Source organism: Trifolium pratense, linkage group LG5 (genome assembly GCF_020283565.1).
Source record: "Trifolium pratense cultivar HEN17-A07 linkage group LG5, ARS_RC_1.1, whole genome shotgun sequence".
Lineage (NCBI taxonomy): Eukaryota > Viridiplantae > Streptophyta > Magnoliopsida > Fabales > Fabaceae > Trifolium > Trifolium pratense.
The window spans coordinates 51,142,701-51,168,919 of NC_060063.1; the positions used below are offsets into that span (position 1 = coordinate 51,142,701).

General features: G+C 34.3%; 2 protein-coding genes across 7 annotated transcripts; one reads left to right on the plus strand and one right to left on the minus strand.

Annotated features, from left to right (window-relative positions):
• Positions 1–106: 106 nt before the first annotated feature.
• On the minus strand, positions 107–16,997 carry LOC123885994 (serine/threonine-protein phosphatase 4 regulatory subunit 3B-like). Of its 5 annotated transcripts, XM_045935334.1 has the most exons (25): positions 16,715–16,965; positions 14,725–14,805; positions 14,275–14,374; positions 14,105–14,189; positions 13,954–14,003; positions 11,096–11,175; positions 9,202–9,261; positions 7,591–7,690; positions 7,422–7,499; positions 7,225–7,292; positions 7,056–7,124; positions 6,903–6,980; positions 6,720–6,815; positions 4,665–4,735; positions 4,522–4,545; positions 4,037–4,114; positions 3,838–3,931; positions 3,267–3,365; positions 2,816–3,033; positions 2,611–2,725; positions 1,565–1,696; positions 1,371–1,478; positions 1,166–1,272; positions 936–1,088; positions 107–849 (listed from the first exon to the last, which is right to left on the minus strand). In XM_045935334.1, the coding sequence occupies exons 1-25, from the start codon at positions 16,757–16,759 to the stop codon at positions 444–446; spliced, it is 2,595 nt and encodes an 864-aa protein (XP_045791290.1). In that variant the 5' UTR covers positions 16,760–16,965; the 3' UTR covers positions 107–443. The 5 variants fall into 5 exon arrangements, 2 of the variants coding, with proteins under 2 accessions (XP_045791290.1, XP_045791292.1); XM_045935336.1 differs by lacking the exon at positions 4,522–4,545 and having other exon boundaries at positions 16,715–16,997; XR_006801278.1 differs by lacking the exons at positions 107–849; positions 936–1,088; positions 1,166–1,272; ... (2 more) ...; positions 2,611–2,725; positions 2,816–3,033 and having other exon boundaries at positions 3,838–3,926; positions 16,715–16,966.
• Positions 16,998–18,329: 1,332 nt separating this feature from the next.
• LOC123885417 (dihydrolipoyl dehydrogenase 1, chloroplastic-like) lies at positions 18,330–25,008 on the plus strand. Of its 2 annotated transcripts, none has more exons than XM_045934698.1 (15): positions 18,330–18,728; positions 19,807–19,953; positions 20,034–20,168; positions 20,551–20,659; positions 21,067–21,191; positions 21,866–21,991; positions 22,078–22,158; positions 22,740–22,802; positions 22,885–22,959; positions 23,041–23,119; positions 23,198–23,298; positions 23,510–23,623; positions 24,139–24,252; positions 24,437–24,508; positions 24,610–25,008. In XM_045934698.1, exons 1-15 carry the CDS (start codon positions 18,405–18,407, stop codon positions 24,616–24,618), a joined length of 1,674 nt encoding a protein of 557 aa, XP_045790654.1. In that variant the 5' UTR covers positions 18,330–18,404; the 3' UTR covers positions 24,619–25,008. The 2 variants fall into 2 exon arrangements, with proteins under 2 accessions (XP_045790654.1, XP_045790653.1); XM_045934697.1 differs by having other exon boundaries at positions 24,614–25,008.
• Positions 25,009–26,219: the final 1,211 nt, after the last annotated feature.

Genomic DNA, 26,219 nt, shown 5'->3' on the forward strand with positions numbered 1-26,219 from the left:
GAGGCGAGAGCTTCCAATACAGTTCAGAATATGTAGCACCGAAGAAACAAGAGTTATGTGGTCCATGACTCTGAGGTAGTCACAACTAGAGTTTTACAAAATTATGGACAGAACAATGGAGAAAGCCAACCATTGTAACTTATGTTAACTGCACGTAAACTACTACTATTACTACTATATATCTGTGATAATTTGGCTCTACAATCACACTGCAGATATCCCCTATATCACTTAGGGGGGACAAAAAAATAAAAACCTGTGTAGGGCAGATATTGGTGCCCTTATAACTTAAAAACTACAAGATTATGATAACAGGATTAACGCCCCAATTAGAATTCTCTAGCAGCAATTATGAAAAATGAGCTGAAAGAGATAAAAAATCGGTGACAAGGAAAATAAACGTTAATTAATTATTGCTGGTGAATGTTACAGAAAAGCAACTGTTACAATACATGGTTCACTTCAGCTGTTGTGTTGCTTTTTTCAGAGCAGATTTTAGAAACATTTATCTCCTTTTCTTCATTGTCTTCAGTTGAGCTCATCTTCCCATCAACTGTCGAATGACCAGTATGATCCTTGATTGCAGTTTTATTACCAGGTAGTACAGCATGGCTCAAAGTTGAACATAAGGCAGCAAAAACATCTTTTGATTTTGAACTTTTAGACATCTTCTGCTTATGTTCGAGATCCATCTCCTTTTCCTTCAAAGGCAACTTCCTTTTCATTCCAAGAGACTCCATTACCCCTTCATCCTCTTCAGAAGTTTCTGGCTGTTTCCTTGGGGGTGGCTTGTAATCTTCGTCATCTTCATCATCATCATCATAGTCAACTAGTCCACCAGACCTCGGACTGAAAATCGAGAGAAATGCATTTGCCTTAGAAAAGATGATCTTGAGAAAATTGTACTGGTAAAATATAAAGTAACGCACATATACCTTAAATCAGAGTGGCTCGCAGCAGCTCCATTGGATAACACACGTTGCTGCTGCTGTTCTTTCTGGCTTGCAGCAGCTCCATTGGATAACACACGTTGCTGCTGCTCTTTCTGATTACGTGAAATAGACGTGGAGGTTGAGTCCTCATCATCACTGATTAACCACCAAAAGTTAAATAGACACCATGCCAGTAGTATATAATATCCTATAAATTTTGATAACAAAGATACCTGTCCTCATTAAAGTAGTCTTCCTCTTCTTTCTCTAAAGCCCGTTCCTCAAGCCGTCTTCGAAGATCATTTGTAACAGTGCCTTTTGCCCCATCATTATCCAAATACTGCAAGCAAGTATTTAATCTCAAAACTGCAAGCAAGCATTTATAATTGCACTACCTTTGACTTTGAGCAAGAAGTGGTAAATAAAACCGGTAAATACCTGCTCATATTTTACTTTCAGTAAATAAATGGTAGCCAAATCCTCAAACTTCACTAACAGGTCCCGGAAAGAATCAACTATATATATTATTAATATTTTCATATGCTCCTGCATTATAAAATATTATCAGTACAAAATTGCTTGAGGCATTTGATATCCAAAATCCAAAATAAATACAGACAAAAGAATAAGACCTTGCAAATAAACTCAAAAAGTTCGAGAACAGCAGAATTGAGCAGATTGTAGCGACTGCCATTAGCAACAAAGATGTCTACAATGGGTTTGAGAAGGTTGTTCCTAACAAAATGATTTATCAGATGCTCGTCCTGCAGAGAATCACTTCAAAGTGTTAGATATACCGCATATGGAACAAAAGTTTAGAGAAAAGTTTCCATAAAGCTGCAAGCATAAGCAGCTCAAAACGGCACTAATCAAATAGGCTAAATCTTCCAAAAATTATATTATGGCCAACTGACACCTTCATCCCCTCATGAAATTGAAAAGTTCAAGTATAACATGATAACAAAAGTTAACACAAATTTTTAACGGTTATCAAGAAATTAAATGCTCTTGAACTGCCAAGATACCATGGTCCTCATATGTAGTTGCTTTCTATATATAATTACAGCATACATCTGATCATCAACTCCACTTTAACAAAGACCTAAGAGATGAGCGCCAAAATGAGCGAAGGTACAACTTAGTCACTGACTTTTTTTGGTTACAACAGAGAAAAAACAAAAACAAAAAGACAAAACAGCAGCGAAACTACTCCCGGATGAAGACTATCCCCAGCGAAACTTAGTCACTGACTGATAACAAGATTTTGCAAGAGGAATGAAACTAGAGCAGACAAGAACATCTAAACAAGAATGTGGTTCACATGAAAGTTAATGAGAAGGATTTAACATATAGTTCTGATTTCTAAGCCAGTAGAAATGAGATACAAGTTTCACCAGGTACAAGATACTTCTAATATTCCACCCACATAAGGTGAAGGTGGGGATATGAAGAAAAATAAACTACAAATACACAGTAATTAAAGTTTGTTGTACAATGTTCAACAAGGGAGGAGGAATGTCCTACTTTCACTCTAGACAGGGCAGTAAGACCCTTATGAACCATATAATTATAATTACATGCTCTGGGTAAATGGGTTGAAATATATATAAAGGGGGAGCGCCCTGGCAGTTGCCAAAGACAAAACTGAGATAGTATCTACACAAACGTATGAGCTTACATGACGTGAGAGAATGGTACGCACAAACCGAATAGCACCAACAACCAGATATTTTTCTCCTCTTCTTGTCAGTAGCAAAATTTTATCAATCACATTATTCAGAAGAAAACTGCACCTGCAAAGAGTAAAGAGAAACCAATTTAAATTTTTGAATGATCAGCAACATAAAGTCAATTCTAAATTTTGCAAAGCAACAAGGATATACTTTATCCGGTATGGGTGGTGTAGAACACAGAAGCATAGTAGTTCACATATGTTCAATAGAATCTCTGGCTTTGTCCCACTGTGATTTTGGTCTCCTTGGTCAGGATCTATGGATTTGTTGTTCGCATTAGCAACATTCTCTGGAGAACACGATGCTGTTATCACTTTGATCAGTTGACCCAAATGCTTCTCGTAGAAAATGTCAATAATAGTGTCCCTCTGTCAAACAAAACAGAAAGGTGATGAAATTGTATGATAAAAAACAGTTTATTTCATGATGTTAAACTTAAGTTCACATATTATAAACTGAAGTTAACATTTCTTTCACAAAAAAAAAAACCAATGAAGCACAAACTAAGATATATTTTAGTCCAAAAGCATTTTGGTTAAGTAAATATCAGCAACAAGGCAAGGCATGATTGAGAGATCAGAAAAAGAAAATAAAGTCGAACCTGTGCGCCAGACAATGTGCACGAGTCTAAAAGAATACGAAGAATATCAAGAAACTGGCAATGCATGTCATCTCCAAAATCTGTTATCATTCCTTTAACCTGTACAATACAGAGCTCCATTAACAAAAATGATAAATATTCAAAAACCATTTTGTCATGTTCATATTTCCTTGCAAAAGAATATGAGCATTGCTGAGAAAATGGAAGAAAATAAAGGAAACAGAGAGAGGGTAAGAGACACTAAAAATACTCTAACAGTGTGTTACCCATATGTTGACAATTGACAAAAATTATTTCAGGTTTCCGAATTGACAGGAAATATTTTAAGTTCAATTAGATTGTTTACCTCCTACATATATATGTAAATGCTAGTACTACATCTTAGCAAGGAATCGACTGTCAAGAAATTTACCTATGGCATCTAATCAGTACTAGACACAGCTAAACACAATGTGATAAACATGCACAAACTGACAGACACACCACCAAAGTTATCTGATTTGAACTATTTCTTCACACGTGCCCATCATCTACAGAGAACATGTCACCTATTTACATAGAAACAACTTACCAACAATCCAAGAAGTGTGATTCCTTCCTGTCGAACCACATAAGACCGGAGAAGATTAGGATCCTGATTCAAGAAGAGAATGAGAATATCTGTTCTGCAACCATAGCAGCAATTCCCTCTTAGAAATTGATCATAAAGAATGTAAAATCAGAATAGTAAAAAATGATATATACGGATCATGAGATCAAGGTGACAATACCCAGTAAGCACAAGCTTCTTCTCTTGACTTTGCAAGACATCAGTGACAGTGTCAAAGATGCCCTCATTTACCATATCCCTACATACAATGAATGTGAAAAACTAATCAGGAATTCATGATGAGCTTGGCATTGATGCTACATGTCAAAGTTTTGTGACCTTCACAAATGAAAGTTTCCTCAACGTTCTAACTTTAAGGAACTGACATATATTTGACATGACTTTTAATAACTACATCTCAAAAGTTGCTTTCAGAAGCTTTTTACACTAATTAAAGCTTCCTTCCTAGGCATTGTGAAGAAACCAAACTGAAGATATGAAATCTTCTGTAAACCAAGTATTGTCATAGCTTAAAAATCAAATTGTGCAGCATCAAATTTCAAAAGTAAATGCAACTCTGCAAATCCCCCAATCAAATACACCAATAAAAGCATTACCAATTATTTAAATAATCCAATTATTTCGTAAGAAATTAGACAAGCATACTTGAGATGTAATACCAAACTCTGCCTACATAATTAAAAGAACGCAATCAAACAATAGCAGCTGATTACAAAAAATTGGTGAAAACAAATTGCGTACTAGGTTGATGCTGCGTGTAAACTTGTACCGCTCCAGATGCTACATACCTAAAAAGTCGAAGCTGCTGTACCATCGGTAAGCTCTTGCTTAAACCACAAAACTCATGCAAGAAATGGATCTATCCATAGTATAGAGAAGCAGAAAAAACAACATTAAAATTCAGCAATGATGTTATCTTGCAAAAATTCTGGCATTAACATTAAAGAAGTTTAAAACTACAAGATAGTAAAAACTCTTAATATAATTTATAAGAATACAAAATTAAGCTCAACCGAAATTCTAAAATATCCTTCAAGCTTAGGAAAAATTGAACACAACAAACCATTGTCAAATATAGCCTATTAAAGATCCCACATCATCTAGCTATATGGCCATAATACTACTAACTTTATGGCTGAGTTAAGCCTAGTTTGTTGCTAAATATAATATAAAATCACAACCTATTCCATTTTCAATCCTAACGTCTCCATATGTCGAGCCCTAGTGTACGTACAAAACCCATGTCTGGGTACAATGGTCACAATACACACTATAGTGACTTGTATAACTCTCCCCTAAAGGTAGCCTTTTAGGTTAAGCAAGGCTCGTCTCATTCCATTCTTTTTTTAATATTTCTAATTAAGCTTAAATGCACTTTTGGTCCCCCCCCCCCCCCCCCCCCCTATTTTACTGAAATAGGATTTTTAGTCCCCCAATTTCAAAAGTTCAGGATTTTTTCCTACAATCCCATTTGGAGATTATATTTTATAAAGTATCATATTAATGATGTGGAATTCCATTTGTTGATGTAACATTGCTAATTTTGACATAAAACCATGTTACAACATTTTTTTAAAATTTCATTAATCAAATTTAACCTATTCTTCTAAAACACAAGTCATATCATCAAATGTAATCCCAAATTATTAATATGACACACACAAAATAAGCCCCAAACTAGATTGTGGGGAAAATCACTAAGCTTGTGAAATAGGGGGGGCTAAATTACCACCAGATTTAGAAATGGAGAGACTGAAATCCTATTTCAGTTAAAATAGGGGGACCAAAAGTGAATTGAGTCCTAATACGACATGTTGGCACATATAGTGTTGTGACAACTATAACTTATTAGGCCACATTTAGCTCCAACGCACACACAGTGCTATGAACTCATAACTAAAGGAAAGGGAGATTTTCATGTTGATAACAAAACTAGCAACTTGAATAACAACCCGACTCGAGATAAGTAATCATCAAAAGGTATGGACTAAAAATTGGAGATAATTAACAATTACTAGTAGACAATAATATTGAAAATAGATTACAATTAGTTGAAAATATATATTAGGATCTTTGTATTTATTGTATAGGGTTATTATCTAGCCATATCATATCATGTAAATAGCAATACTATTTCCTATATTTTTATTTGTTGCCTTGAGCCAATATAAAACCGACTCCCGTGTGCAGTTGAAACACAGTCTCTCCATCTCATGCTTGTGTTCTCTCCAATTCAACAGAACCAAAGTTCCACTATTCAAGTAGCTTAATGTTAGGCCCACTATCATTAATAGGTCTTCTATTAATTTGGCGAGGGGAGGTACATGTGGTGTGGGTTCAAGGAGAGAGAAAAGGGAAATAAACGTGTAGGCCAAGTGGTAATAAATGAGGGGAGAAGGGAACGTGGGAATCATGGAAGGAGTGTTGTTTTTGGACAACTAAGTAGTGGGCCATTCCCATCCCAGCGAGGGGGTGCTCCCATCAACCGAGAGTATCATTTTCTTTAATTTCTTTAAGAAGTATATATCTAACCATTGTTAAGCTTTCGTACTTCATTTTCCATTGTAAAGAGGATACTCCCTCTGAGTTCATAATCTTTTGCCAAGTGTCTTTCTCACAAGAGAAATTTGTATCTCAAATTTTCATATTTCTTTCAAGTAATAACCTAGAAGAGCAACAGGGACCATTTACCAATGGAACCTCTGATGAATTGTATTTCTTCTTTTAGTGAAATTTCAAGAAATGTGACAGGTGGGGAAAATGTCGGCGGGAGAAATAACAATTTTTCATGCAGGAAATAATGTAAGAATGTTGCTATCACTAAGACAAATAGAAGACTTTACCATATTTTTCTTTGATTGAAGAGAGGTAGTGGGAGATTTTAACCTAGCAAACAACTCCCGGATAAATGTACTGTCATCTTTTAATAAAGAAACAACCTAAAATGTAGCAATGAAGTCAAAACTAAAGATAATGACCAATATATTAAAATAGAAGTCTTCTTTCCATACTAATCAAAATCTTACAGTGGCGTTGTTTGCATGTATCATAGAGTTGAGATTTGCAGCAGTTGCCTCATCTAATATTCTGGCCAAAACAACATCCTGAAAGCAGTCAGAGAAGATAAGAAACAGATTTATCAGAGAAAGAGAACAAAATAAAATTCTAAGGAGTCAAACCTTCAAAAAACCAATTCTATATGTTTGATGTATCTTTGATAACACAATTGAATTTTTTATTGGTATGGCCTGCAAAATACAGTAGCTGGACATAAGTTAAACGTTCTTCGAATCTATCTAACACCTTGTTTCTTTCCCACGATAGAAGTAAAAAGTTCACAAAATATACCTCCTTAAAAACAACATGCTCCTTTAAGAATTCACGATGATGTTGAACATGAGGAACCTCTGGATCATCTGAAATAACAAAAATAACAGAAGAGTTTCAAGAAAGAAAAATATTTTCGGGTTCAAATACACACACACACACACACACACACACACAGAAATAAGATTAGTTGAAAAAAAAAAATGTTATAAACTTACATTCAAGAGCACCAATTATGTCCATTATAAATTCATCAATGAACATTCGCTCAAAAATTTGTGTACTATTAAGTAAAACTGCATCAGAACAAAAATGTCAATAATGTAAAAAGGATAAAATGTCAATGGAGTAATTGAAATAAAAATGGCATAAAATATGGATACTGACTGATCCCTTTCATTATTTTGAAAATCATGTGAAGGCCATCAGTATTTTCCAAATCTTCACAAACTCTGAACAATTCAACGAGCTTCCGAAAAAAATCTTGCTGCATTCAAAATATAAATGAGAGGAAGCACGGGGTGAAGAAGAAACTTACAAAAGATTCTAAGGCACTCTGTCATACAGATGAATGCAATTAAAAAATGAACAAAATGAGCACAAGACCACTCTAAGTTCCCACTTCCCAAGCAAGATGGGCTGTTGTATTAGGTGAATTCTAAACATGGTCAACCATAATTTAGGTGGTCCATGGTGCACCACAGCTATTGACACTCAGATTCATCTCTACCGCACCCTCTCATCATGGACCGTCCACATCATAATTCAAAACCTTCCGCTCTTTGTCTCTCTTTCAAGCCTATCTTTGGTGGTTGGACTTTGCCATGCCGCCTTCCTTCCCAGGTACGATCTTCTTTGCAGCCAACCAGAGAGCACCACAGTGATGCACCATTGTCCTTCATCACCAAGTATGAGTCCACAAACAATGTATACATTCCAGTCAAAGAGCACTGCCGCCCCACCTCGACCTTTTGGCGATAGCGCTTCCACGGTCAAATCCTATTTTCTGTCGTTGCAAGCACAGTTTCGCCAACCTCCACTTACAACCATGAGATCTTCCCCATTTGAAACTTCCACCGCACCAGATTTAACGGTCACCTCAAAGAACTAAGCATTTCTAGGTCTGGTGTTTTCTGGAAACACCGAAACACCGTCAAACTTCAGCCAAACTCCTCACCGACTCTTGTTTCCCCTTCATCGCCATCATAGTGGCAATGACATCATTATGAATGTTAAAGGTGTCACCCTTGGTTTACGACATTGATGTGGTTCTACTGTATGAATATGAGGTACTGATCAATATCTGGTTCTACTGTATGGTGCACCATGTGCCACCAATGATGGTGGTCCGTGTTAAATTGGTGAATAGTATTATAGGGAAATAATTCAATTTATGCAGTTTTTATTTCGCTCTTATTTTTACTATTCTCTTCACTTAATTTTAGAATGGTCATTAATAGTATTAATGTACCTTAATCTACATATTGTAACCTATCACTATATGTACATTTATAAATCCGAAATAATATTCAATATTTTTATCAATCTTGAAACATTGCATAAATGAGAGGTCATACATGACTTCAAATAATTATTTAACCCATCTTATCCTTTTGATCCTTGATTGCTTATTACAAATGAATTAAAGTTTTGTGAAGGCTGTCTAATTTCCACAACCTACAATATTTTTTGTTTACATGTATTTGGGACAAGAAATTCCTAGATCCCGATTACACAACAATCCACCATAATAAACACCACCACAAACAAATTAGAGTTGTTGAAATTGTCAATTGGAAAATTACCAAATTAGAATACTTGGAATGAAATGACAAAACCTTGATTAGTGGATTTATTATGGTTGGCTGAATTAAAACTTTAATTGATGGATTATCTCCATTCATAGTGAGAGAACACCAAATCATGCAGAATGATTGGAAGCAATATACTCTATGAACACATCACATGCATATATACTAGAAATCGAATTTAGCTTACATCAGTTAAAATTAATTCTGTAAGTCGCAACTGATCCGTAATGCCACTCTCGACCACGGTCTGTGAACAAAAAAAAGAAAGATGGTGAAGGTGATGATGATAAATTGCATTCGAAGTTGTATAGATAAATGCAAGCTTTTAAAAACAACAGAGAATGGTCGGAACTAGAGAACAAAGTAATAAAATTCAAACTCTGCTGGAAGTGATACTCTACCAAGAAAGTCAAGATATTTCAAATAAGAACCATGCATGTTCTATACGCCGTTTCCAAACACATACATAAGCCAAAAACTTCAAATACTTCTACTGGTGTTTTATGAACGGTTTAATTACTTTTAAATCTATTAACTATTTGGAGTTTTTAAATATGTTCCTATACTAATAATATTTGTAATTTAGTCCCTGAATTTGTCAAAAATATATACTTAGATCTTAGCTAAATTGTTTCTAATCGAGTCCCTGAACTTTTAAATAATTTTAATTATGTCCCTCCTAAACTTCAAATAATTTATATTTAGGTCCGTAAATTTTACAGACCTAATTACAAATTATTTAAAAGTTCTTGTTCAAAAAAAATTATTTAAAAGTTTAACGACCCAATTAAAAACCTTTTTGTTTAAGGACCTAATGACAAATTACTCCCACTGTCCCTTTTTATAAGTTCCCTTCACACATATTAAGAAAATTTGGTTATAATTAATATGTACATTTTGTGTTTAACTATTGCACAATTGCCTTTTTTGTATAGATGTATACACATTTACTTCCAAGACAAATAAGTAGTATTAAGTAGGGTTATGTTTGAAAAAATGTAATTAATGTACCTAGTAATTTGAAAGAGGACTTATATTTAAGACCATTTTTTTCAAGGGGGCATATAATTAGGGACTGAGGGAGTTATAACAAATTGAAGGATTCAATTAAAAAAATAGTTGAGGGACCTACTAAAAAATTAGTTGACCTTGACCCTTGTGAAACTGTTTTCTCCTTGGAAGGTAAGAAGCAATATCATAAAAGCAACACCAACATAAAATATGTGTGTGTATCAAAATTATTCAAGAATCCACACAAAATGTGTTTGCAACAAACCCCATTGTCAAGTCATATTTGAATTTCTAAATGATTAGTCCACATGATCAATACATATTCACATGAACCTAAAGTCATTGAATATCAAAAGGGACTTCATAATTATTGAAGAATGCAGACTCAACTTCAAATTATAACTGAAGCCTCACATTTTCTCTGTTATGAAGATCTACATCTACTGAATTCAGATCTTGAAATTCATGACTTATTATGGAGCTGTTTATGATCTCAAGATTGGCTTATTTATTTGGTTATATAGATAATGATGCTGTACATCGAATTTTTGTGTTGAGAATTCAGCAAGAATTGGCTTGGGTGGGTTCATGGGTGAAATTTTTCATTTGTAACCGATAAGAAACATCAAAGTGCACAATAATAAGTAGCATATAATGTTAAGAGGGGATTTGTCAAAGATTTTTTAACTGATCAGAAATCAGAACTAGATTTGTTATGCAATATAAAACTTGTGATAATTGCACAGCGAAATTATTTGAAAGTACATCAGAAACTTGGAATTGATGCAATGCAATTAAATAAACTAAGGTGGTAACAGTAACACATTAAAGTAATAAAAACAAGTACTTCTAAATTTCGCTCGGAATTGTGGCTTGGAAGATTAAAAACAAAAGGTTGTAGCCACAGAGTATCTGCATCAGTTAGATTCCAAATAAAGAGATAAAATAGTGAGAAAAAAAAACATGTCGTGAAATTGCAGAATCAATAAATCAAAAACAATAGAGAGAGAGAGAGAGAGAGAGAGATGTAAAAACAAAATCAATCAACAGATTTAAGCATATGTCCAAACCTTAAGAATCAATGGAAGCGTCGACAACTCAACTGCAGGCAACTCCCTCAACTCACTGCTTACACTGTGAAATGCCTCATCTGAAATATACCGGAAAAAAAGGTCAGATTGGTGATGGAATAACCAATACTAGGAGGCAATCAATAAGACCACGAAGAAGCAAGCATGGCTAAGCAAGAAAAAACTAAATCAGCAAGTCCAAAAAAAAACTAACAATACAATTCAACAAATAAAACCAAAGAAATTAACAACAAGAATGCTTAGGTGACACATGGCTCAGTTTACTATTGAGTACTAGAACTCATATTGGTCATTGACTCAATCGAGGTATGGCAACAATAAATCATTAACTGAACCAATGGTATAGTAACTACTGTGGAGGGTGTGTTACCCATTAGGCATGCGGTTTTCTCTCATTTTGCGTCTCACTTCAAGGCCATTAATGTGGAAAGGTCTCGGGTAGATAACCTTACTTTTAAACGATTGCAGACGTCGGAGATGAGCGGGTTAATCAAGCCTTTTTCTGCGGACGAGGTGAAGGCAGCTGTTTGGGACTGCGACAGTTACAAAAGCCCGGGTCCCGACGGGATTAATTTTGGCTTTATTAAGGATTTTTGGGCTGAAATGCAAGGTGATATTATGCGTTTCATTTCGGATTTTCATAGGAATGGCAGACTGACTAAGGGTTTAAATACAACTTTCATAGCTTTAATACCCAAAGTTGACAGTCCCCAAAGGTTGAATGACTTCCGGCCTATTTCACTTGTGGGCAGCCTTTATAAGATTTTGGCTAAGGTGTTAGCGAATCGTCTACGAGTGGTGATGGGCAGTGTGATATCTGAATCTCAGACGGCTTTCGTTAAAGACCGACAGATTCTCGATGGCATCCTTGTTGCAAATGAGGTGGTGGATGAGGCCCGTAAGTCTAAGAAGGAGCTGCTTCTTTTTAAAGTTGATTTTGAGAAGGCTTACGATTCTGTTGACTGGGGTTATTTGGAGGATGTTATGGGGAGAATGGGTTTCCCAACCCTATGGAGGAAGTGGATTAAAGAATGTGTGTGCACGGCATCTGCTTCGGTGTTGGTTAACGGTAGTCCGACTGATGAGTTTCCTTTTGAGAGGGGTTTAAGGCAGGGTGATCCGTTATCCCCTTTCCTATTCCTATTGGCTGCAGAGGGCTTACATGTGTTGATGGAAGCCATGGTTGAGCGTAACTTGTTTACGGGGTACAATGTGGGTGAGCGAGCACAAGTGTCGGTGTCGCATCTTCAGTTTGCTGATGATACTTTGTTGATGGGGACTAAGAGCTGGGCGAACGTTCGGGCTTTGCGGGCAGTCCTTGTGTTATTCGAGTCTTTGTCTGGTTTGCGTGTGAATTTTCATAAAAGCATGCTGGTTGGGGTTAACATCCCTGATTCTTGGTTAGTTGAGGCGGCGTCAGCTCTGTGCTGTAAAGTAGGGAAGATCCCTTTCCTTTACTTGGGCCTTCCTATTGGGGGTGATCCTAGGCGTTTATGTTTTTGGGAACCGGTTTTGGATCGTCTAAAGAATCGCTTATCGGGTTGGAAAAGTCGATTTCTCTCTATTGGTGGTCGTTTAGTTTTGCTAAAATCCGTGTTGACTTCTTTGCCTGTTTATGCTCTTTCTTTCTTTAAAGCTCCCTCAGGATCAGGTTTCAGATAGGTGGCAGTGGCGGACTGACTTGGATGATGGTTACACGGTTCGTGGTGTTTATCAGCTTCTGACGACTCAGGATGCAGTTACTCTGGATGCTGCGTCAGGACTTATCTGGCACCGTCAGGTTCCTTTGAAGGTTTCCATTTGTGCCTGGCGACTCTTGCGGGACAGGTTACCTACCAAAGCAAACCTGGTTACTAGAGGGATTTTATCTACGGAGGCTCATCTTTGTGTTTCGGGTTGCGGAGAGGTAGAGACGGTTCAGCATTTGTTCCTCTATTGCAGCTCTTTTGGCTCGATTTGGTCACTTGTCAGCTCCTGGATTGGTTCTTCTTTGGTGACTGCTCAGACTCTTTCAGAACATTTTGTTCAGTTTACGGATTCGGCAGGTGGTTCTAGAGCTCGGCGTTCTTTTATGCAGCTCGTTTGGCTTGGTTGTGTTTGGGTTGTGTGGACCGAAAGAAATCATCGATTGTTTACAGGTTCAGCAAACTCGATGCATCATATGTTGGACAAGATCAAGACGTTCTCTTATCGGTGGTTGAAAGCGACGAGTAGTACTCTAGCTTTGAACTGCCATAGTTGGTGGTCTAGTCCTTTACTTTGCTTGAGCCTTGTTTAATTTCTTTTGGTTCCTGTATTGTTGTCTTTATTTGTAACTTTGTATGGTCTTATTGGCACGCCTTGTGCTAAAAGACTATTATCTTTATATATATATATATATATATATATCTCATTTTGGCTTGTTCAAAAAAAAAACATGTACCAAAAAAAAAATCAGTTAACAAAATTAATAATCAGTAACTGATTTTAGTAATTTCATAATATATCTAATATTTAAAGATGGTGTTGTTTTCCATCAAAAAAAAAGAAGATGGTGTTGTTTTAAGTATGGGTTTTTAGACAAAAGAAGAAAAGAGAAATAATAAAAACTTGAATATTATTGACAAATTGACAATAACTTGAAGGCTGAACTGTTATTTATAGGGATACAAAACTCCTAATCTTAAATAAATAGAGAAATCAATAAACAAATAGTGGTGACAACTACACACTATGAAAGTTAGTCTTAGGAGTTAACATTGAAATGATAAAAAAATAAGAAAGCATAGACAAAACATGCAAACATCGTCCAAATATACAAAGGAATGACATTGATATTTGAATTTTGCATTACTTACTATTTAAAGTATTAAAATGCATATTCCTTTGCACATTGCAAATATTGTCCCTAAATAAAACAAGCATAGGAATTAAGATCAATTACATATTAGAAGGAAGAAAACCCAAAGAAAGTGTTAAGAAATTAAAATTTAGAAAGTCACTAGCAACCATATGTAAGAGCATCCGCCAGGTTCTTGAAAGCTGAGCGCCAGTTCAGTGGCATATTCTGGATCTCTCCATGAAATAATTGTATCTAAAGAATAAAATAAAAATCCTCCATGAAACCAGTATAGAAAATAAATCCTCAAATATTTTAAAGCATGATAGCAGCCAACTACCTTCTTGTTTTCTGTAAATATCATCAGAAATTATGCGATGCAAAAGTATAGTCTCGTTGTCGTCTTCGTCATAAACAAATACACCCAGCTCTTCTGATCGCTGCATTTTGAGATGTCATGATATGTCATTCATTCGAAATGCAAGAAGCTTACGATTTATCCAATTAAGAAATGAAAACTGCCTTCAAATACATGTGTAATAGAATGTAATAACAAGACCAATCAAACACTTATTTCTTTTGAGTAATATAATCACGAAGAGAGGGAGGTATCACAATTCTTAATGATGTTATATCTTATAAATTACGATTAATATTATAATTCAAAATGCAAACGTAAAAGCCTCTGAGAATACAAATAAGTACACATTGAGGGGAAGGCATGCATGAGCTGTCCCTCGAAAGGTGCACATATATAATACTCATTATTAACAATCAACAGTGTACTAACCTCCAAATAATCAACAGTGACGTGCCCAGTGCCCTGGTCATCCCATTTTCCATCATCATTCAGACGGTAGACCTTCACACGCTGCAATTCAATAATAAAAAAACTAAATAATATAGAAGTCTTAACAAATGAAGACATTAATAGTGGAAAACACACACCCTAGTTATATTCCCAAATGTATTATATTACATCGTAAGTAACGAAGAAATATAAGAACTATATTCATTGAACAAACTCAGGCAGCTTAATTGCTAACTGTGGTGAAAATAGTTATACCATATGAAATGAGAATGTCGTCACTTCACAATTTCTCTTCCATTATCCATAATACGAGCAAAATCAAAAGAATACATGGGTAAAAAAGAAATACAAACTGGTACAAAGAAATATAAGGAAATAACTGAGTTTTATTCAACAATTCTGATTACTGAGGCCAGAATTTGGATTACAATAAGATTAAGATATAGACATTTCCTATCCGAGAAATTAGGGAGTATTAGTCTCTCATTTCCAAGATTTAGAGAGTTTAGTCTCTCCCCATCAATATTCAGTCCCAAAATAAATGCATGTTGACTTTTCCTTCAATTTCCATATTCATGCCTTTTTTTTTTAAAAGTCCATATTTATGCTATAACTGTCTCATTACATAACTGCTGCCTAATAACATAATAACACTACTAAAAAAAAGTGGTCTAACATAATGCAAATAAAGTTCCTTCCCATGATCATTGTAATTAGTAAACACAGCTGATTGAAAACCAGGATCGCCATTTTTAATAGAAATTTAATTTAGAGACGAGTTATCATGTCGGTTTTGCCTTTGGAACCAAGTAAACATTGTTTGAGGCTTCCTAAACGAATAAAAATACATCTTTTGAACAACTTTCAAAAGTTTACAGTAGATAAAGAAATGCACACTTTTCTATAAAAAATTTACTTCTTTTGGTTAGCCTGCAAACTTCTTCAACTTTATAAACAACTTTCAAAATCGCAGGCTAACATTATAAGCTCTATGTTTTGGAAAATTCACTTCTGTCCAACTTAAATATCTGTGCTAATACAAGGCACCGAATAATTAAAACAATTCACAACCATACCTGTATAGCAGCCACAAGCTTTTGATATTCTGTGGCATTGCTACTGCATGCAATTAACAACTATAGCTCATACAAATCCAAACTTATCCAAAATTATCTAATCATCTCAAGATTCTCAACATATACAGTTCCTTAATACCAGACTCTTGTTTCATAACCACGATGTAAAAACCATGAGCACAACCCACTAACCACCTCCGAGACAATGAGAACGCACAAAGCCAACAACTGAACCCTCACCTTCCAGTACATTTCTAAAAGGTTTTTTTATAATTTTGACTTTCATTTTACAACTCCTGGACATTATCAATTAAGTTCTGCTAACAACTTCCTAAATCTAATTGCACTTACTAAACAATAAACAGTGTATTAAATGCTTCTAACTATTTAAAGAAACTATTCGCATTGCTTACATGCTTAAATTTTCATTTAATACTTAATACTTTTATTTCCTTAATCAACGCTTCAAAGGAACTCCTTAACAAATCTCACAATCAATTTCATTCGATATACAATAATGAAAAACGAGATTAGAACCAACGACATCATGCAAACTACTCAAACTCCCTCATCACTAGCTCAATCATTATGATTTGATCACATTAATTTACTATCATCTATTTCCAAATCCTAAAAAGATTCACACATAAAATAAAATAAAATAAAAAAGACAGTTCAACTGAATTTACAAGTTCTAACTAACTAACACTTATTAATTCAAAGATTCAAAAATTCATCCAACTTCATCACTAACTCAGCAAATAAATCAAATCGAAGCTTAAGCTCTAATTCTCTAAACACATCAAATATTAAAACTAAAACAAAAAAAAAAGCATTAACTAGAATCAAATCAAATATCAAATAAACTATAAAGCTGAAAAAAGCAAACTTGCCTGTAACGAATTAACGTTGGTCTGCGATTTCTCCGTAGCGCCCATAACAGCAACTCAAAATTTGAAACCAGAGAGATACTGAATCTTCGGTATTGAAGTTCAAATTAGGGTTTAAAGAAAAGTAAAAACGAAACGAGAAAGGGGAATTGAGGTTTGGGGGATCAACACGAAACCCTAATTGGATTGTGTTTGTAATTGAAGTTTGAAGAATGTTTGTTTGCTTGTTAATCCCCGAAGTTGGGATTAAGCAAAAGAAGAAGTAGAAATAGAAAAGAAAATGAATTAGGCGGGTATGAAATGGCGGAAAAACCAGGGGTTTATTGGTTAAATTACGAATGAGCCATTGGATTTTAGTGCCGTGCCCGCGCTTATCCATGTCTTTGTAATGTGGAAACACGTGTATCGTTGTCACGCTATGTAGCGGTTAAAACGGATAAAATATTTCCAAAAAAATAAAAAAGAGGAGGCAACATCACTTGCACTTAAATACTACTACTAGTTCCTTACCGAAAAAAAAATTAAAAAATAATCCCTCACAAATTTATAATGGGTCAATGAAAAAAATAAAAAAAAAAATTAATTCTTAATATTTTCATATTTTGGATAAATTAGTCTTTGATTTATTATAATATATAGAGGCTAATTTGTCTTTAGTGTGAAAATGTCATGAACTCGTCTTTTTCGCAATTTGTATCTAATCCACTTTTATGATAAATAATTGCAAAAACAACATGATTATGTCATATGCTTAAAATCATTCTACATTTCGTCATGGTCATTTAGTAATAATTAAGTATTTTGTCAAATTATCCTATTAAATCCTATTTTGATATGAAAAATGTCAGCTAGTACCTCAAGAAAAACAAAAATAAAAAAAATTATCATAAAATTTATATAGTCAATACTTTTAAAATATATTGCCATTAAAAAAATACTTTTAAAATATAAATAATGTTAACATCCTTTTTATTTTGTTTTATTGTGTGTGTGTGAACATAATCATTAAACTCCTAAAAAAAATTATAACTTCAAAAGTCACTCATCTAATTAGTATTGTGGTTTGCATGAAAAGAATAAGTCTATAAATAATTGGACATTCCTCTTTCAAAAGACCTTTAAGTTAGATTCAAAAGTTCAATTCTTGAAAAATAATATTGAAAATATTTTTAAAAGATTTTTTTTTTGCAAAGAAATATCTATTTTTTTAACTAGAAAAGTAAAATTAATACTAAATTATTGGATAACAAAAATGTTGCCCAAACATCATTTTTCCATTTTCACAAAATTAAAAAATCATTGTTCCATTATCCTAAAAAAGTAAAAAGTAAGTGCAATAAATCCATGTGGGAGCTGTCCCATAGTGTCTGTGAAAAATGAAAAATAGAAAGTAGTAGTACCGCCCACACTTGGATCGATAATATGCTTATAAAGCATCAACACTTCTCGAATTAGGCGCGTTTCCGTGTTAAATATGTGTTGGTGTACGTGTCTGACATTCACACAGATACTTATGATTATACTAAATTATGTCATTTTTCTAAATTTTTATTGGTATCGACATGTCAGTTTTCGTGTTCGGTGTCGTGTCTTTGTTTCATATATAATATGGCCGCCCTCAGTACCTCACCCAACTCCCCTTCTCCTAACTCCTAACTCCCAACTCCCAAATTCCCATTTCCCAATCACCAAAATGACGCTATCACCAATCTCACTCTCTTCCTCATACACCACCACCATTTCTCAACCACATCACTGTTCCCTCTTCAACACCACCACTTCAACAACTGCCACGTCACTCAATCTCAAATTCTGTTCTCTCAAACCTGAACCCTTCGCTTTCACTTCACTCCGCCATCGCTCACATCACAACCATCCCTTCCGTCGAACACACTTCAATGCAATATCTTCCGCGCTTTCTAACAACGGCACTGCTCCTAAATCATTCGATTATGATTTGCTTATTATTGGTGCTGGTGTTGGTGGTCACGGTGCCGCCCTTCACGCCGTCGAGAAGGTACATTAATTGCTTGAAATTCACCTGAGTTGATTTGATTTTGATGTAGTAACTTGTTTTAGATGATAATGATAATGAAAGGTGATTTAGCTTAGTTGATTTAATTTGTATTCACTTCACTCTGATAATGTTCAGCTGAGTTTATGTAGTAATTTGTTTTGACTTAATTGTATATTTGGTCCTTACGTTTATTTTAGGTTTATATTTTGTCCCTTACTTTTAAAAAGTTTCAGTTTGGTCATTTTCGTCAAATTTTTGTTTAAATCGTCTACGTGGCTACTACATTTGCGGACAACTTAGAAGGGTACTATGTGAAAGTTTTAGGAGAAATTAACTCAAAATTTAACAAAAAGGACGAACTCACGTTGATATCAAATTATCAATAACATAAGGGACCAACTTGAAACTTTTTAAACTCAAGGGACCAAATTAAAACCAAAAATAAACGTAAGGGACTAAATATGCAATTAAGCCAATTTGTTTTAGATAATCATGGAAATGAAAACTTATATAAGCCGTGTTTAGATTGACTTATTTGGGCTTATTTGTTAGCGGAGACGACGCTTGTAAGATTATTTGAATGTGCTTATGAAAACAACTTAGAACATTTCTATAAGCTAATTTCAAATTTCAGCTAATTTCCATGAGCTCCTCTTGATGGTTTTTATCGGTTTTTTAAAAGAAATAGATTATAGTTGAGCATGTTTGGATTGGCTTAATTGAGCTTATCTAGTGACATAAGTTTTGTGAGACTATTTGGCGGAACTTATAAAAACAACTTATGACATCTTTCAGAAGCTTTTTTCACCTTATTTTAATAAGTTCTACAAGATAGCTTATGAAAACAGCTCATAGCATATACAAAAACAATTTAATTTAATCTACATTTATAAAAATAGCTTATGTAAGCTTATGCATAAGCGCTTATGTTATAAGCTGCAAATATGCTGTTTATCCAAACAGGGCCGTATTTATAAGCGGTTATGTGCAATTAATTTGTTTATCCAAACATGGAAATATTGTATTGCTGAAGTTTTATATTTTTCAGCAAAATTTGAAATGAGCGAGTGAATTACAGGGTTTGAAAACAGCTGTTGTTGAGGGGGACGTGGTGGGAGGAACATGCGTGAACAGAGGTTGCGTTCCTTCTAAAGCTCTTTTGGCTGTAAGTGGTCGAATGCGAGAGCTGCGGAATGATCATCACTTGAAATCACTCGGTATACAGGTAAAAATGTAGTGGATCAGGGTTCATGTATAGGAAAAAAGTAATATATTTAAGTGATTAGTTCGGTTTTGTTATGTTAGGTTTCTAATGCTGGGTACGACAGACAAGCAGTTGCGGACCATGCTAACAATCTTGCTTCTAAAATTCGCGGTAACTTGACAAACTCGATGAAAGCACTTGGAGTGGATATACTCACTGGTTTTGGAACTATTTTGGTGAGTGACTTACTCTGCTATGTAGACTCGTGGTTATCAGAGATAAATGCTTATGATGTTGTGACTGTCTTCAGAAATTGAATTGTGTCTTTGTTAGCCAAGGCTTCAACAATGTTGTCAAATAGTTTCTATAGTGGCGCTAATAGCCTATAGTGTAGTGGACTAGTGGAGTTTGATCAAATATTGTTCCGTGATATGCTATTTTAGTACGAAATGTTATTAATACTCAATAGTAGCGTTATTTATAGCACTGGAACGTAGCAGAATTTGAACAAATTCCTATTTCCGTAATTTGTAGATGACAACACTGTTCTTGAATTTAATTCACCAATGGAGCTTTTATCATTTTTTTACTTCATGGCTTATTTGTGAATCGTTGCAGGGTCCTCAAAAGGTGAAAATTGGCTCTTCCAACAATATAGTAACTGCAAAAGACATCATCATTGCCACTGGTTCTGTTCCTTTTGTTCCTAAGGGAATTGAAGTCGATGGTACACCGTAAAATATGTATTTCTTTTTATTTCTATCATTGGCATTTTATTATTTTTGTTTCCACCTCTAGTTTTTACTTAATGAAATGACTTAGGTATGGGCATGTATCCTCTCCTCCACATGTACTGTCAAGTTTCACTTGGCTTAAGATAGAATTCTATCAATTATCAATTATAAAAGCAGTCAGAATGCAATTGAAAAAAGAAGGGATCAATTTAATATTGGTGAATAGTGATATTTTCTGATTGATAATATGTTTGTATCTAGGATATTTGACTCCGAAGAGATATTTGTTCAGTAGTTTATTGATACTACCCTCGTGTTTTTCGTTTTTCCTATTTCTTATCGTAAGATTTATTCTGTATATCACTACAGCAATTAAAACTTGCCATCTAATTACCTTCAGGGAAGACTGTGTTCACCAGTGACCATGCACTCAAATTGGAGACAGTTCCTGATTGGATAGCAATTGTTGGAAGTGGTTATATTGGCCTTGAATTCAGTGATGTATATACGGCACTTGGAAGTGAGGTAGCACTTTTCCAATATAACTTTCCCCTTTTATCTATTTTGTTACGGATTAAAAAAATAGTGATTTTGATGTAAAATAATTTAGAGATTAGTTAGTGATTTTGATGTAAAATAATTTAGAGATTAGTTTTTAGAGATTTTTAGAAAAGTTGAATTTACTTTGTGTTTGTTTATTATAATAAAAATCACTTTTTTTTAAATAAAATCTTTAGTTTGTTTGGATACAACTTATAAAAGTGATTTTTTTAATTACAAATAACTTTCTTCTTTTAACATTTTTGTTCTCTCTCCTCTAAAAATCTATTATTTTATAAGCTACTCTTAGTAGCTTCTCATTTTTAGCTGTTTTCTGATTATTTTTAGCTTTTGATTATTTTAAAAATCTGTAACAAACAGATGCAAAATAATTAAAAGTGATTATTTTTATAAAAAAAGTGATTTTTTTCTAAAATAAGCTATAACAAACGGCCTCATATTTTGTTCATGAGAAGGATTGCTATAGTTTGCAACATTTATGATGCCCAAAGGCTGTGCTCATACATTTCTTTTTACACTTGTGATTTTTTTATTAACCCACGAAAATAAAATTAAAAAACACTTGATATTATGTCATTGTAAAATTTAAAAGCCCTATATGCAGAAGGAATATAGTGGGTAATAAAGGTATTTTGCAGGTCACATTTGTGGAAGCTTTAGATCAGCTTATGCCTGGATTTGATCCTGAAATTAGTAAGTTGGCTCAGAGGGTTCTCATAAATCCCAGGAATATTGACTATCATACTGGCGTTTTTGCATCCAAGGTAATATGTCTGGCAACTTCTCCACTAAATTTTTGTTTGGTTGATATTTTGAATAGTCTCATGACATATGCTTTATGTATATATAGATCACTCCCGCAAGAGATGGCAAACCTGTATTGATTGAGCTCATTGATGCAAAGACCAAGGAACAAAAGGACACTTTAGAGGTACCTTAATTTTCTCTTGAAATCTTCATAGTTAATGAAATCTTTATAGCTAATCACTTTGTTTTTAACTGTATAAATTTCTCCTAAAGAAACTAGTTGGAAAAGGTTGATTGGAAAACATGTGAGCAGGGAACAGCTAATACAGAATAATATATTCTTACAATAAGTAATTATATCTGGTCATATTCTTTCTAGGACACCCTTAACACAGCATGCTCTCGTGGTATGAGAACTTGTATCAAATTTTCAAGATCCAGAGATGGTTAGTGCACTCACCATCTATTTGTATGGTAGAGAAAAGAAGAATACAAGTGCCATGCGTGGAGACAATTTTATGAATGATGCAAAATTGTGTCATGCATCTCATATACCCTTTTTTTGTGTGCTTTCATTAATTTATAAGTTTACGTATTTCTATATGCTAGTTCTTCTGTGGCTGAAATCCTTGAACACTTGTAATGTTAATAATAGGACAAGATTTTAAAATGTAGACCCGTTGCAACTATCTTAAAATATCAATTATAGATAACTTTATACTGTATGTGCATATTTTATAACTGGAAATATATTCTATTCTGCAGGTGGATGCTGCATTAATAGCAACTGGAAGGGCTCCATTCACACAAGGTCTTGGATTGGAGAATGTATGCTTTTCGAACAGAAATGTCAATAGTACAAAAAAAATTCCCTAAAGTGATTGGATATTATTGTTACATGTACCTGCAGATTGATGTTACAACACAGCGTGGTTTTGTACCCGTGGATGAGCGCATGAGAGTAATTGATGCAAACGGAAGCCTGGTTTGTTTCAAAAGTCTCACACATGCTTTATTTTTTCCTGCCGACCTATGATTGTTACTGATTTAGGATATGGAACGTTAGGTCCCTCATTTGTATTGTATTGGCGATGCAAATGGCAAGATGATGCTTGCTCATGCTGCCAGCACACAAGGAATATCAGGTAAAAGGAAATTGTGTAATTGGCTGCAAATGCTCGAGTGATGTTTCCAGTTCACTGATTGAAAATATTATTGGACAGTGGTTGAACAAGTCACTGGAAGAGATCATGTGCTCAATCATTTAAGCATACCAGCTGCTTGTTTCACTCATCCTGAAATCAGCATGGTTGGATTGACAGAGGTATGGTATAATTATATACTTTTTATGTTGGTTAATGTTTCATCATCCACTTGCTACTTGTTTCAATCTCTCTTACATGACGTTAACTCTGTCCTTCAATTTTTTGCTGTGTCCCCTTTTATCTTCCTATGTTATTTATATAATAAAATTACTACTAGTGGTTTTCGTTGCTGATGAACTCGCTCATTATGATCAAATATGTTGTTTGCAGCCTCAAGCAAGGGAGAAAGGTGAAAAGGAAGGGTTTGATGTAAGTGTTGCCAAAACAAGTTTTAAAGCTAACACAAAAGCCTTAGCAGAAAATGAAGGAGAGGGTCTTGCCAAGGTAATTTTTGTGTGTCTTTCTCTTAATAAGTGATCAATTGGGTTAGATTGTAAAAGATTACATTTAAAGGATTTGTTTTTTAAATGATTGGATGTTGTAAAATATAATTATTTTAGAGTGCAGTAACAGAGTTGTTTTTTTAAATTTAAAAAGTCCTGTTAACATCGATAGTAAAAAGTAAAAGTCAGTGGAGAAGCAAGATGATAATGATTCCTCTCTTATAATCACTTCTACAACCTTGAATTGAAATTGTGAGAGTTGATTTTTTAAAACCACCAAACATGGACTACCTGTAATGTAAATGGCAAAATATCATTATAAACTCAAAATTCTGAACAACCAGTGGTCTCTTCGTGACCTAACACTGAACAGTTAGATAGTGGTGATGAGTTATCTTCTAAGGAGTTACTTTGGCCATAACAAATGTATTTGGTTGAGAGTAGGGTGGATGATTTTTTACTTTCTTCTTACCAGTTTCATTGTTGTCTAACTGTCATCATGATGTTTTCATGCAGTTAATATACAGACCTGACAATGGAGAGATACTAGGAGTTCATATTTTTGGGTTGCATGCTGCAGATCTCATCCATGAGGCTTCCAATGCAATAGCATTAGGGACACGTATTCAGGTAAATTTTCTTTCCGAGGCTGTCATTATGTGACCCTGGCTTTAAATTATTAATGACTGCATATGCTGCATAGTTATTGTTATAATATATTCTGTGCATGTCTGTTGATAAATTTATTTACTTGTAAGAATCTTTCCATTCCTGTCTGTTTCGCAACTTCAAACATTTTTTTGTTACAATGCAGGATATTAAATTTGCAGTTCATGCTCATCCGACTTTGTCTGAGGTGCTTGATGAACTATTTAAATCAGCAAAGGTGAATTTCTAGAATGTACTTCCATACTTAAACTCTTATCAGCACACACATAATTTGTTGTGCTTGGTGCATTAATATGTGTGGTCCCTTCAATGACCAAGGCAGGTTAAAGCACAAGCTTCTGACCAAGTAAAGGAACCAGTTGCAGTCTAATATTGTTGCGTACATGCAATTTGCTTGTAAAAGTAAGTTTCCAAGATATTGATCTTCTTCAGGCGTAATACTTCAGTAGCACATTCAGAATCTTCTGAAAGAAGAGAACCCTTTGAACTTTAAAGGAGCAATATCAATGGTTTGATAACAGATTGGCACCGGATTATTGGACTTTAGAAACTCGTTTCCCCCGAGTTATGTCTAAGATGATTCTAGTGGGGAGGCATTTTGTAATGGGCCATTTTTCAGAGTACATTAGTTTGAATCATAGATGTTGACTAAAAATAGTTGTTACAAGGTTTTCCTGCATAATCCATTAAATGGGACTTGAAATTGCTTCTTGATGATTTATATATTCTGTATGTTGTCTTTGTCAACTTCCAATTTACAACCATTTTACAGTAGTTGTTTCTCAAGACATGGAATGGAAGCAGAACAATTAAAAAAGATTCACCATTAACATGACCATTATTTGTCTTTATCCGAATAAAAAGATAAATATTTCGTTGGTAAAATGAGTATATTCAGCACGTGCTCGCTTGCTAGGGAGCGAATGGTGCATCCGAATTGTAAACGTTCGCTGTCTATACTCTATACAGCAAACTAAGACAGTAACAGAAGCAGTGGAAAAATTGCAGAAAGGAAAACTTAACAAAAAAAATTATCATTTTATTTCATTAATTAAAACGATGACAATTACATCATAAACCATTATATGATACACTTACATTAGACAAAAATATTACATTATAATAATTTTTTTTAGACAAAAAAAACTACATCAAAATAAAAATGTAAATAGTAAAGACAAAAAGGAATGCAGCGGTAATTGGTTTAACAACCAAATGGGGTGGTGTTGTTGCGACGTAAAATAATATTAACAACTCATCGGTTGAGGCTATTTTCCATTACCACCGCATTCTCTCTCCCTTATTTGGCCTGACAGGTCTTTGCTTCTTTACCTGCCTTTATTTCCACGATTACTCATAACATTATTAATTAATTTGGACACAAAAAGTCTAATGTCAATTACCACAACATTCTCAACGATGGTGACAAAATAATACTGGTAATGATGTTATGGGGTAACCGACAACAAACTGTTATAGCACCATATAGTGTACAAGAATTTAAACAAACCACTATTTTTCACAATCTGTGTTTGACAACATTGTTTGTTAGAAACCTAAAGCATAAGGCTTTTTATGGCTGTTGATTGCTTAACAGAATTTGGACAAACTGTTATTGTTCCATGATACGTGACTTAGCATAAAGTGTTGTCAAATTACAGCTATAGTGGCGCTTAAAGCACAAGACTTTCAGCTGGGAAATTTTCAGATTTTGTCTATTTCTCAATTTTTTTTTTGGAAAAGGCAAATTGGCATTAGAAGCAAAAAGTCTTGTGTACAAGATGTACAGCAAGCTCTAAATGATACAGGATACCAGTTCAGAATAAAATGCACCAATACAAAGGAACTCACTAAGCAATAGCTAAGGGTACAACATCAATATTACTAAGCAGTTAAAATACCAGCGACAATTATACACCACTTAGCCA

What these genes read in the sequence shown, in the direction of transcription:
- LOC123885994 (XM_045935334.1), bottom strand. Translation starts at nt 16,759, where the DNA reads ATGGGCGCTACGGAGAAATCGCAGACCAACGTTAATTCGTTACAG. An exon ending in TTCAATCAAAGAAAAATATG is followed by an intron (nt 4,736 to 6,719) that starts GTAAAGTCTTCT and finishes TACTATGGATAG; the next exon opens with ATCCATTTCTTGCATGAGTT. An exon ending in GACTACTTTAATGAGGACAG is followed by an intron (nt 1,089 to 1,165) that starts GTATCTTTGTTA and finishes GTGGTTAATCAG; the next exon opens with TGATGATGAGGACTCAACCT.
- LOC123885417 (XM_045934697.1), top strand. Translation starts at nt 18,405, where the DNA reads ATGACGCTATCACCAATCTCACTCTCTTCCTCATACACCACCACCATT. An exon ending in TGAAATCACTCGGTATACAG is followed by an intron (nt 19,954 to 20,033) that starts GTAAAAATGTAG and finishes TTGTTATGTTAG; the next exon opens with GTTTCTAATGCTGGGTACGA. An exon ending in CTGGCGTTTTTGCATCCAAG is followed by an intron (nt 21,992 to 22,077) that starts GTAATATGTCTG and finishes ATGTATATATAG; the next exon opens with ATCACTCCCGCAAGAGATGG.